General features: G+C 46.8%; 1 protein-coding gene across 1 annotated transcript in view; it reads left to right on the top strand.

Annotated features, from left to right (window-relative positions):
- The first annotated feature begins 87 nt into the window (after positions 1–87).
- TTC9 (tetratricopeptide repeat domain 9) overlaps positions 88–12,153 on the top strand; it is a 33,486-nt gene continuing 21,420 nt past the window's right edge. Inside the window, exon 1 of the mRNA XM_032180233.2 lies at positions 88–953. Coding sequence (XP_032036124.1) covers positions 548–953 — 406 coding nt within the window. The 5' untranslated portion in view covers positions 88–547. The remainder of the gene's footprint in view (positions 954–12,153) is intronic.

Below are 12,153 nucleotides of genomic sequence, written 5' to 3'. Positions count from 1 at the left end.
CACACACACACACACACACACACACACACACACACACACACACACACTCCCCTTCCTCCTACACCTACCCGCCCCCACCTCCTTTCAGACTAGGCGCGCCTCGCAGAGCGGGATTGAATGCGAAAGAACGGGGCCGTCTTTGTCATTAATCCTCCCCTCCTTCGGGCGAGCCAAGCTTCTTCCGGGTCAGCGACCATCCCCGCCACCCAACTCGGGGCCACGGTCCCCCCGCAGCGCTAGCCCCGGGCCCGCGAGCACTGGCCCCCGCCACCCGCAGGTTGCGGAGGGAGGAGGGCGGGAGCGGGCGGCGCGGAGCTGGGAGGCGGGGGAGGGGCCGGCGTCCGAGGCGGCGGCGGCTGCGGCTGGAGCAGCCTCTGGCAGCAGCGGGGAGAATGGAAGTGCGGGGCGTCAGACCGCCGCGGGGTGTCACGGCCGCCACGAAGCCTGCGAGGCGAGGGGCCGGCGCCCGCGGCTTTTAAACCCGGGAAGGCGCGGCGGCGGCGGCGGGCAGATCGCGGCGCGCACCAGGCGCCGGGGCGGCGGCCGAATGGAGAGAAAGGGCTCGGCGGCCGGGGCCAAGGGGAACCCGAGCCCGCCCGCGGCCGGAGAGGGGCAGCGGCCACCGCCGCCGCTGTGCGTCCCGGGCGGCGGCGGAGGAGCCCCAGCTAGGGGCCAGGTCGGGGCGGCGGCCGAGCCGGCCGAGCTCATCCGACGAGCGCACGAGTTCAAAAGCCAAGGGGCGCAGTGCTACAAGGACAAGAAATTCCGTGAAGCCATCGGCAAATACCACCGGGCGTTGCTGGAGCTGAAGGGGCTGCTGCCGCCCCCCGGGGAACGGGAGCGGGACTCGCGCGCGGCCTCCCCGGCTGGGGCCCTCAAGCCCGGCCGCCTCTCGGAGGAGCAGAGCAAGACGGTGGAAGCCATCGAGATCGACTGTTACAACAGCCTGGCAGGTGAGCTGCGCCGCGCCCCCCGCCCCGCGGTCCCGGTTCTTCGGCCCGGTCCCTCCACGGACCACTGCGGCGCTCCCGCGGTGCAGATTCTCCTGCTGTGACTGTGCTGCTCTGAGGAGAACCCGGGAGGGAGGCGCTTTGGAAAAAGTGTGACTTTCAGGATTATGCCTTTCAAAGGCCATAGTCATCTCTTGTCCCTTCGCTAGCAGACATCGTAAATCTCACCTAGAATTGACTGGATAGATAGAAGGGGACCCAGCTGGCCTGGCTATGGCTGCTGCTGCTACTGCTCACCAGTGGACCTGGGTCCAAAATGCAGAAGCAGCGCCCGGGGTGGGCCCCCGCACCCACCGCTAGCCCAGCTTTTTCCTGCGGGTGGGTCCCAAGGGAGGCCACGCACCTGTCTGCTCTCCTCAGGTAGCATGAGCACCAGGATTGGTCCTCGCCTTTTCCCCCAACTAACCGCATCCCTGTAGGTAAGATCTTCCCCAAGTTTTTTGGCCCCAGTAGCAAAGGGGAGTTTGACACCATGCCTTCAGCATCTTGAGCAAAATGGATTCCAGAATGCCACTTTCTTCTCTCTGAGCTCTGCTGGGGCTCCCGGTTGCCAGGTGAAGATCGCAATCTCAAAGGAAGCTTGGTTCATGGTTGGGCTTGAACTATGCTGCATTCTCCCTCTCCTCCCTGCCCGTTTCTCACTATGTGTAGCATCAGTCCTCACGCCAGCTGGCTGCTAGGGGTGAAGGAAAAGGGGGCCCTTCTCTTGGGCAAAGAAGGTGTACATTCCAACATTCCCTTTGGGGACAAGAGCCAAAATCAGGCATTTAAAAATTTTTTAATTTAGGCGCAGGAATATTTAAAGTCTTTTGAAAAAGGAAGAGTCTGGCTCTTGCCAGGGCCTTCCTGGGAGAAGGTGGGAGAGGTTGGCAAAGGCAACTTGAAAAGCATTCTCTCCTCTTCTCTTGCCCCATTTGGTGAGATTTTGGCATGGTCAACCTTCTCCGACCAAATAAAGGGCAGTTCCTCCTAGTTCCTAACATGTAAGATTGCCTAAACTGTCTATGGACAGTTAGAGCAGGGTAGGAGTGAAGAGTGACTGGGTGTGGCAGGGGATGGTGAATGTGTCTGAAGCCCAGGCAGTGGGGGGGGGGGGATAAAAATAAATACTGGCAATTCTGCTCTGTTCTTAAATGCAGATCTCTCTGTTCCCTCTGAGGTTTCTAGTACCAGCCTACCTCTGTCTTCCCAGAATGCCATGTCCAGTCTCATCTTTGATCAGGTAAAACCCAGGCTATGGAGGCACTTTGTAAATTGTAGTTTACAGACTTAAAGGATTAATAGTCAGAGTAGTAGTAGCAGCAGTTGGAAGGAATGGTGGTGCTAATAGCAATACTAGCAGTAATAGCAGCAGATAAAATTGTAGTACAGCAAAAATGGACTCTTTCAATCCATTATAAGATACAGCTTGAGTCCTTTAGTTCCCGTAAGTCTTTGGCATACTGGCTGCTGCCCCATGAATAGTTAAAGGGCAGAGCAGCCATGGGTGGAGGAAGAGGCACTGTGGATTGCTAATGCAGTGACTTTGGAGTGGTAATGGTGTCTTATATTTAGTCAGTATTATCCATGGACATTCTAGGGCTGCCAGCCAGTGGCTAGCACTGCCTGCCCTCCACCCCAGACGTGGTTACATTTCCATGGTGAAATCAAAGATGTGTCCTTGGTCAGGCCAGCCCAGTCAGGGCAGGGCTGAAATCTGGATAGCTCCACCACGCCCATCCTCACCTCACACACTGGAAAACTTCAACTGTGAGAGAATGGCAAGGAGCAATAGCAGATATTCCCCTCTGCTGCCTTCTCTAGTGCTCACCACTTACATTAATAATTAATTGTGTGTGCTGTTAGGCATCCTCCATTGTCTCTTTAAATCTTTATAATCTAGATAAAAGAAATATGATCATCAGTTTTGCAGAGAAAAAGCTCAAGGCTCTGGAGCCATTCTTCTCCAAAGGCAATGTTCTTGTCATCATACTTCGATGCACAAAGTCAGCATCCTCTGGGCCTCTGTCTCACTTGAGCCCGGTTTCAGGTAGGCTTCAAAGCCTTGCACTTTGGAAATTCCTTTGGGAGATCTCAGGCCTGGTAACCAGGAGAAAGAAATAGAATACTTTGATTCAAGGCTCTAACAGTCTATTTCCAAATGTCAAGTTTCACAAAAGAAAGAAAAGAGTGATTATAAGCAAAGCAGTTTTGTCAAAGCCGAAATCTGTATCCTGTATAGAAAATTCAGCTAGGAGGATGGTTCCACTTAAAAGTCACTCTGGGGCCAGGCGCAGTGGCTCACGCCTGTAATCCCAGCACTTTGGGAGGCCTAGGCGGGTGGATCACAAGGTCAGGAGATGGAGACCATCCTGGATAACACGGTGAAACCCCGTCTCTACTAAAAATACAAAAAATTAGCTGGACATGGTGGTGGGCGCCTGTAGTCCCAGCTACTTGGGAGGCTGAGGCAGGAGAATGGCGTGAACCCGGGAGGCGGAGCTTGCAGTGAACCGAGATCGTGCCACTGCACTCCAGCCTGGGCGACAGAGTGAGACTCCATCTCAAAAAAACAAACAAAAAAAAGTCCCTCTGGGAGAAATAGAAGCCTTATGTTTGTTTCCTTCAGGGCTATGTATAAAATCAGTGATGACTATTTCAGAAGTCCCAGCTAATAGGAAAGTATCCTTTCTTGTTAGATTACAAAATAATCGTGCCTATGATACGTATTTTCTTTTGTAAAACACTAAAACGTTTAAAGAAGAAAATACACGATTACCTCTAATCCAGTTAGAAACCCATTGTGGTATATTTCCTTCCTGTATTTTTTTCTGTAAATAAATGTAAACAGTTTACAAAGCTGAGGTCCTCCTGTGTATACAATCAGGTATCCTGCTTTTAATCCCATTTATTTATGTTAGAAGCATTTTCACATTTCATGAAAATATTTTCATGAAGATTATTTTAAATGGCAACAGAAAAGTTTTACATGTGTATTTATACTTCTCATTGGCTAGAAAGGAAGGAAAGATGATCACTGTTATTGCTGTTAGAGCCAGAACAGTGCAGCATGGCCCATGAGATATCTTTTCCCCTGTGTGCCTGCTAAAGGGAAGGAGACCAGCAACTGGAGGTTTATTCTGGAAGAAAGGCCGCTGACCCTTCCACCAGGGCTGCAGCACCAGCTGAGTAGCCCAACAAGCTCCAGGTTCTGAGGGAGTCTGAATATATTTAATCAAGGATCCGTCCTCCTTCTACACAAAGCTGTGCATAGAGAGAGAGGACTGGGTTTTAGGAGGAAGTTGGACTACTAGCCCAGAAGTACCTGGAAAATTAAGCTGTGTTACTAAGGGCATCGCTGCTCCAAACAAGAGGTGGTTTTGAGGCTTCTGGAATAAATCTAGGCTCAGTGAACCCTTGTACTCCACATGGAAGCCTCCAAAAGAATAGCAAGGGGACAGCTAGAATGTGCTAAAAGATGTCGGTCTAAAAACCTATTTGGATGACTTGAGGGGACGCATGAAGGGTGTGCAGGCAATTTGCAAAGGGCTGCAGGTTGTGGTCTCTTCTGGCTGGGATTTCCTTTTGGTTGGAAGAGATCTGGCCAGTTGTGCTGGGCCCCTGGATGTGATTTTTGCGTATGTTGTTTTCCAATAAATTCAAAGAAATAGGTGGGGATCGTTCTGTTTCTACAGAATTTTGAATGATCCTGATACAATGATTTTTAGAAAAGATATCCTGACCTTCCTGGGGAGACATAGGAATCTGATCTTTACCGAGGCTACAAAGGAAGCATGTATTGGCCTGTTGATGGACTCTTCTTGACATTGAACAAGACACAGGACTCCCCTGGGGCCTTGGAATGTTCTGTGTAGAACCCTTTGAAGGGCAGAGCCTTTTGCCCTACATCTGTTCCTGTGGGGCTTTGGTGGCCCCAGCTGAAGTGTGATCAAAGGGATACAATACACAATGACTTTGTTGGTATTTTCAAATGATGTCCGAGGCTCGAATGCCAGCAGTAGAGATGGAAATCAACAAACCATGGCATTGGACCTGAAGGCTAGGAGCTTGTGCCTCTGTCCCTGGGATACCTTGTGACCTTGGATAAGCCCCTGCCATTTCACTTTACCTCCATTTTCCCATCTACTCAGAGCTATGTTTAGGAGACTTCTGTTGATCTTACCAAAGGGGCAGCTAATATCCATTGATCCCAGTTGAAGCCCTGGGATGGGGATGTGGCAAGGCCTAGAAGGAAGTCGCACTGGGAAATGCCTGGGATGGTGCTGGTTTGAAACAGGCTTTTCAGTGCTTGTGGACATGTCTTAAAGCCATGGGATCAGAGCCAGCCACATAATTTGCAGGGCCCAGCATGAAATGAAATGTAGGACTCTTTGTTGAAAAGGCAGGGAGGAAGTGTCGCTAAAGATCCTGAAAGATAAAGCTTTTTTCTTTCTTTTATTCTCTCTTTCTCTCGACTTGACATGGTGTTTTGTATTTGCTATTTGATGTCATTGCAAATAAAAAATTGTAAAAGTTAATTATTAGCATAGATTTTACGATTCTTTATATTGTGTGGTGCCAGTTTTAAATGAACTTATAAGAACACTTTACTTATATGAGGAATTATAAAAATTATACAATTTACACTTCTGTAGCTCATACATGCATATGTATTTATTCTTACTAGAACAGTGGAAATGCTGCACCAAATAAACTAAACTATTTTTATTTCACTTTTTTATATGTGTACTTTATATGCATATTTCATATGGGCACTTTCTACCAGGCTTTCAGATGAGCCAGGAAAGGAAAAGGGACTACACGTGACCCTACCCTTTCCTTCTGTGTCATCATTTTCAGCATGAGTGGTTGGCTAATATGGGGAAGCAACATAGGTAGGAAAGGATATGATAGGGTTCCTAGATTATTTGTGTTTCCGAGAACATTATTTTTTTTTTCCACGTTTGAAGCCATTTCTAGTTTGAATGGAAAGAATGGCCCTTTGGGACTGGCAGCATATTCATTTAGTTACGGGCATAATTAAGTCTTGATGAACTCTCACGCATCATGGGGCTCCTAGAATTCTTTACTCATGGGGCATTGTGAATGCTATATGCAAATGGGGCAGCAAAGAGTGGTATTGTGCCCATATCCTCTGTCCCTGCTCATGCTGTGTTGTCCCATCAGACTTCACTTAAATAAAGCGCAAGTTTAAAGAGAAAGTGACTAAGAATTTCAAGAAGGCAATAGCAGAGTATTAAATGAAGTACAGGTTCCTTCTGAGTGTGGGGCTCTATGCAACAGCACAAGTTGCCCACCCTTGAAGCCAGCCCTCAGTGGGACACCAGAACATGGCTGGGTGGATACATCTGAGGTGGACAAAATTGGATACAGACTCTAAGGCAGAGTCTAAGAACAAAGGGTATTCAACAGATGTTGGTGTAAAGATGGATGAATTACAAATTTAAAAACTCAGTGTTGAAAAGGAGGTCAGGGGCTAGAGACAAGCAGTAACCTTGCAGTCAGAGGATGAATTCCTAGGGTAAGGACTGGTCAAAAGAAGGGAAAAGAATGTAGGCCTCATGCTAAGATGCTCAGCCAAGATCTTGCCATCCCATGGGAGAGCTTGACTGGCTAAGCTGTTGTTGACCTGGGGCTGTTCCTTAGGTAGCACCTTGACCAATAAATCTTAAAGGTCAAGTAAATGGGGCTTGTAATACCTTCTTCCAAGGAAGAAAGTGAGAATTGAAACTTGCAGAATGCTTTCAAGGAAGGTACTGGGAAGAACATTACAAATTTAGACACTGGGCTGAGTTCCTAAAGTGGATTTGGAAGCTCCTTAGTCCACCTCCAAGGGAAATAAGTCAGGTGGCTTTTAGCCAGGAACTCTTTAGGACATCTTGAAATCAGAGTCCCTACAGCCAAAATACATGGGAGTGCCCCCTCCAAGGCAAGGAAACTCATCTGCAAAGCAGATAGGAAGGCCAAGATGTGGAGCAGCCAAAAGCAGCTCCCAGAGCTTTCACAGGTTGTGGGTGACCTCCAGATTCACTATAAGGAAATCCTCTCCTTACAGCTGTTCTCTTTCACCACCAGACTGTGCCTACTCCAAACAGCTAGGATGAAAACGGAATGTTTCAATCAACCAACCAGAGATTTCCTAAGCCCCTTTGGGAAGGCAGATGTCCATATTTGGAACAAAATTTTCCATTTCACCCAGATGATTAGTGTGGCCCAGGCCCAGGCACGGAGCAGCAACTCTAAGGTCTAGCTCGGACAATGGCACCAGACTTAAAAAAGCCAAAGATAATGCTACAGGGATTAAAGGAGTGTAGCCAGGCCGGGCACGGTGGCTCATGCCTGTAATCCCAGCACTCTGGGAGGCCGAGGTGGGTGGATCACTTGAGGTCAGGAGTTCAAGACCAGCCTCGCCAACATGGCGAAACCCCATCTCTACTAAAAATACAAAAAAATTAGCCGGGTCTGATGGATAACACCTGTAATCCCGGCTACTCGGGAGGCTGAGGCAGGAGAATCGCTCCAACCCAGGAGGCAGAGGTTGCAGTGAGCCGAGATCGCGCCACTGCACTCCAGCCTGGGCAACAGAGTGAGACTCTGTCTCAAAAATAAATAAATAAATAAATAAATAAATAAATAAATAAATAAATAAGTGTAGCCTACCTTGTGGTATTTATATGGCCTTGGAATTATTTATTACCACTGTAAAGCTCACTATCTTATACAGACATACAATGTCATATCCCCACCAAAAGTGTGAAGTGGTACTAACAGCTCAAGATTTCTGTAAAATCAGAATTTTGATTTTGGATTTGGATATGACCCCAAACCCTATATAGGTGCATGGATTCCCCTGTCAATACTACCAGCTTGTCATCCCACATGAGCTAGGCATTTCCAATGATAGGGATATTCACCACCATCTGAAGCAAACTTTTTGACAACCACCACCACCAAAACAACTGTAATAATAATGGTATCAGTAATGACAGAAAGGATTACCATGATGAGCCCAGTATGTAGTAGATGTTCCACAAATGTGTTTGAAATGAGTGAAAATGCTTGTCCCAGCATCTGTCTCTTGTTAGGGATCCAATAAATTCAATCATTCCATTAATGTTTATTGAGCACTTAGTATACACCAGACTCCAGGCTTGGGGGCTGGGTATACAGCAGTTAATATGAAGGACAGGGTCCCCGCCTTACATGAACTTATGTATACATAATTTCATTTGATCTGTACAACTCTGTGAGACAGAAAAGTCAGCCTTGGAACAGTTAACATCACTTGCCCATGGTCACATAGTGGTATATGGCAAACTGGGATTTCTCAACCACCGGGTCTGTAATTCCAAAGCCTGCAGTCTTAGCCATTCACCCTACCACCTCCGTCTTTAGGGGTTTCTTCCTTAGATAATAAAACTTGTCTCACTGAAATTTCTTTTAATCCATCAATATTCTACTCTTTGAAGCAACACAGAGTATATATCATCTCTGTAGCAAAGACAAGCTTTGACATTTTTAGGGTAACTCTCTTGCCCATCTTCCAGTCTTTCTTTCTGGCGGTTAGACATCCTTTTACTGTGAACGTGCCTTGTGTGATTAGGACTCCCATTCCATGGCCATCCTGGGTGGTTAAGGGGAAAGTGTCCTGTGTTCTGAAACCAGGTCATTGTTTCCCTAGGTCCTCCCATGTTAGTAGGAAGGTGACCTGAATTTGTATGGACAGTGGGGAGTGAGAAGCCCTGTGAGTCATAATTTCTAATGAACATAGAGACTGCAGAGTCCCCGCCCATGTCTCTCCTCTTTTCTTCCTCTCTTGCTTTAGGGTGTGTGAATTGCAGTTAAGAGGTCTTGAGAAATCGAAGTAGAAATGTGAAAAGTAGGAGTTCATTTCAGCCATTAAAGAATATACTTGGTTGGGCACAGTGGCTCACACCAGTGGTCCCAGCACTTTTGGAGTCCAAGGTGAGTAGATCACCTGAGGTCAGGAGTTTGAGACCAGCCTGGCCAACATGGTGAGACCCTGTCTCTACTAAAAATACAAAAATTAGCTGGGCATGGTGGCACGTGCCTGTAATCCCAGCTACTGGGGAGGCTGAGGCAGGAGAATCACTTAAACCTGGGAGACGGAGGTTGCGGTGAGCCGAGATTGCGCCACTGCACTCCAGCCTGGGCGACATAGCAGGACACCATCTCAAAAAAAAAAAAAAGAATATACTTGATGAGGAAAATAAAAGGGGTGTTCTTTGAAGGCTAAAATTTCCCCAATTCTCTTCAGACATCTTCTTTAAGAATGTAGCAGAAGTGGGGCTTAGTGTAAAGGGACCTGGACTGCAAGGTCTGTCTCTAACTTTCTGTGTGCCTTGGATCAAAGAATTTTACCTCTTGGACCATGGTTTTCTGATTTTCAGAAAATTAAGGGTTGAATTCCAAGATCTCTAATCTGCTTTCCAGATCTTAAAGAAAAATTCTCCACATCATTCTTCCTGAACTGGCCATTACATGGAATAGAGAGGTTCTATGTGTGCTTAAAGATTACTAGTCTCCAAAACCTATATTACTTGAAAAGGCAGAATGCAGAACAGTCTTTAATATGATTTTCTTTGTGTAGAATTTTAATAAGAGAATAAACATATATGCTAGTACAGTGTTCGCATTCAAGAAAATTGTCTCAAGTCATACCAGAGAAGCAGTTAACTGTTACCTTTGAAAAATGAGGCTAGGCAAGGAATAGGGCAGAGAGATTTTAACTTTTTTTTTTCGAGACATAGTCTCATTCTGTCACCCAGGCTGGAGTGTAAGTAGCGTGTTATCAGCTCACTGCAACCTCTGCCTCCTGGGTTCAAGTGATTCTCCTGCCTCAGCCTCCCGAGTAGCTGGGATTATAGGCTTGCGCCACCGTGTCCAGCTAACTTTTTGCATTTTTAGTAGAGATGGGGTTTTGCTATGTTGGCCAGGATGGTCTCTATCTCCCGGCCTCAAGTGATCCCCCCGCCTTGGCCTCCCAGTGTGCTGGGATTACAGGCATGAGCCACCACACCCGGCCTAACTTTTTACTTTAAATCTTTCTGTAATGTTTGACTTCTCTGCCTACATGCATTATTACTTTTTTTTAAAGAAAAATGATGAATGAGTTATCTGTATAGAGAAATTATGAGTAATTTTGCGTTTTAAAAATATTCCTGAAGAAAACATAACCTACAAACATAATTTTAATGCCATTCTGGGTATTATCATGCCCTGTCTATACTTGTCAAGCAACATTATCCCACAAAAAAAAGTTTGCATGCCTCAAACTTTCTCTTAATATCTCATAAAAAGACTTGTCTCCCTTTCTGCAGTGGCCACCATCCCAGTCCACACAAAGGGCTAGATTCTGGCAGCATGGTACCCCACAGAGTAGGAGTATGTTCCCTAGACTCTGTTGCACATTAGTGACAGTTTGAATCTTCTGGTGAGGCAAAGAAGAGAGTTGAGTCAGCACTTGTGATGTAAACTGGTTCTGAATGTTAGTATTATGTCTCTGGTGTCGAGGAAGGCAAGGTGTAGGTGCTCAGCATCCAAGGTTCTTGTTAGCTCCTGAGTCTAGAAATTCCGCATGTTGGAAGCTCAGCCAGAGCAGCGGAGCACCCAGAAGGAAGCTCACTCATTCATTGGATCTTTACTGGATGCTTGCTATGTCTCTCCACAGCCCAAATCTAAATCCTATATGGTTAAAAAAAAAAAAAAAATACATGAAGTGGGGCAGTTGGGACCAGGGTTTTAGTCCAGGCTCTGCTGCTAACTTGTTCTGTGACTTTGAGCAAGTCACATCCTGCTGAGCCTCAGTTTCCCCATCTGTAAACACCGGAGGTTAGATCAGCTTCTTGCCAAGCTTTCTTTCAGAAGCATTGAACTATCCAGGATTTCAAAGGGCTTCAAGCAACCCCCTCCCTGCCTTGATCTTTCTGGGAGCAGTCGGATTTGGGGAAGGAAACAGGAGACAAGCTCTCTTTTATTCCAGCTTACTGGTATGTGCTGACAATAAGTATTAAACGATCCCAACTGAGATTTCCAAGGCAACCCTTGCAAATTTGGGGGTAAACCAAAGGCACGTCAAAGCCTCCTTGGATGATACAGTCAAGCACTGGATTTCTGAGAGAAAATGAGTAGGAATTGAAGCCTATGTGAAATATTATCTGGGCCCTGGAATCTAAGTTGATAGCACCAAATAGTACTCATTGCTGCTGTATCTCCCTAGATTATCCCCAAATTCAACTCATCAAGCAGCCATTCAGCATCAGAAACCTGGCAATGCTGGCTATATTAGGCCAGGAATTACCGGTAGCAGTGAAAACAAAAAACGAAACAAGACAAAGCAAAAGCTTTTGATAAACAGACTGGCGAGAGTTTGAGAGAACAGTTGCTGGTTAAGTTCTAGCATCTCAGAGAGTTCCTACCCATGGCTCAAGGCTGGAAAGCCCTGGGGATTCTGGGCTGGGTCTGAGCATTTGGGGATGTGATTCTGGGCTTGTTGCTTATGTCCAATCAGAACTGCACTCCTTTCTCTAACGGATCTGCACCTGCAGGTTGTGGAGACCACAGGACCATTGGAAACTTGAATGGACTCTGATGCCCATACAGAGAGGGGGGTATCCCATGCGTGCCCATGAGGATGGAAGGAAGATAGAACACAGAGGAAAAGACAGGAAGCAACCTAGACCTCAGAAAACCGGAGGGGTAATGTGGCGTAATGGAAACAGGTCTTTACGTAGTGAAATCTGAATCTGAATCCTAGCTTCCCTACTTCTTCCTCCATTAACCTTGGACAGGACCCAACCACTGTGGCTTCTGTTTCCATGACAGCATGGGAGTAATAATAATGTACCGCACAGCATTTTTATGGTGATTAAATTTAATGATACATTCACACATGCCTAGCACAGTGCCTGGCTCATAACAGAGGCTTAACAGATGCTAGTTAATATTTGAATCTAACTCCTACTCCAGTAGCATGAAGACAGAGGAAAATATAGGGAAAGAGAGGGGGAAAGAATGCAGTAAAGAAGGCTATGGGGAAACACGGGAAGCAAGTGAGCAAAAAGGTGAGGACAAAACAGGGGCCAGGGGAAAGAGTGCCATCTCCCTAAGTGTCTGCAAGACA

This window comes from Hylobates moloch, unplaced genomic scaffold (genome assembly GCF_009828535.3).
Source record: "Hylobates moloch isolate HMO894 unplaced genomic scaffold, HMol_V3 SCAFFOLD_16, whole genome shotgun sequence".
Taxonomy (NCBI): Eukaryota; Metazoa; Chordata; class Mammalia; order Primates; family Hylobatidae; genus Hylobates; species Hylobates moloch.
The sequence above is the reverse complement of the archived record's forward strand: the minus strand, read 5'-3'. Positions and strand labels throughout refer to the sequence as shown.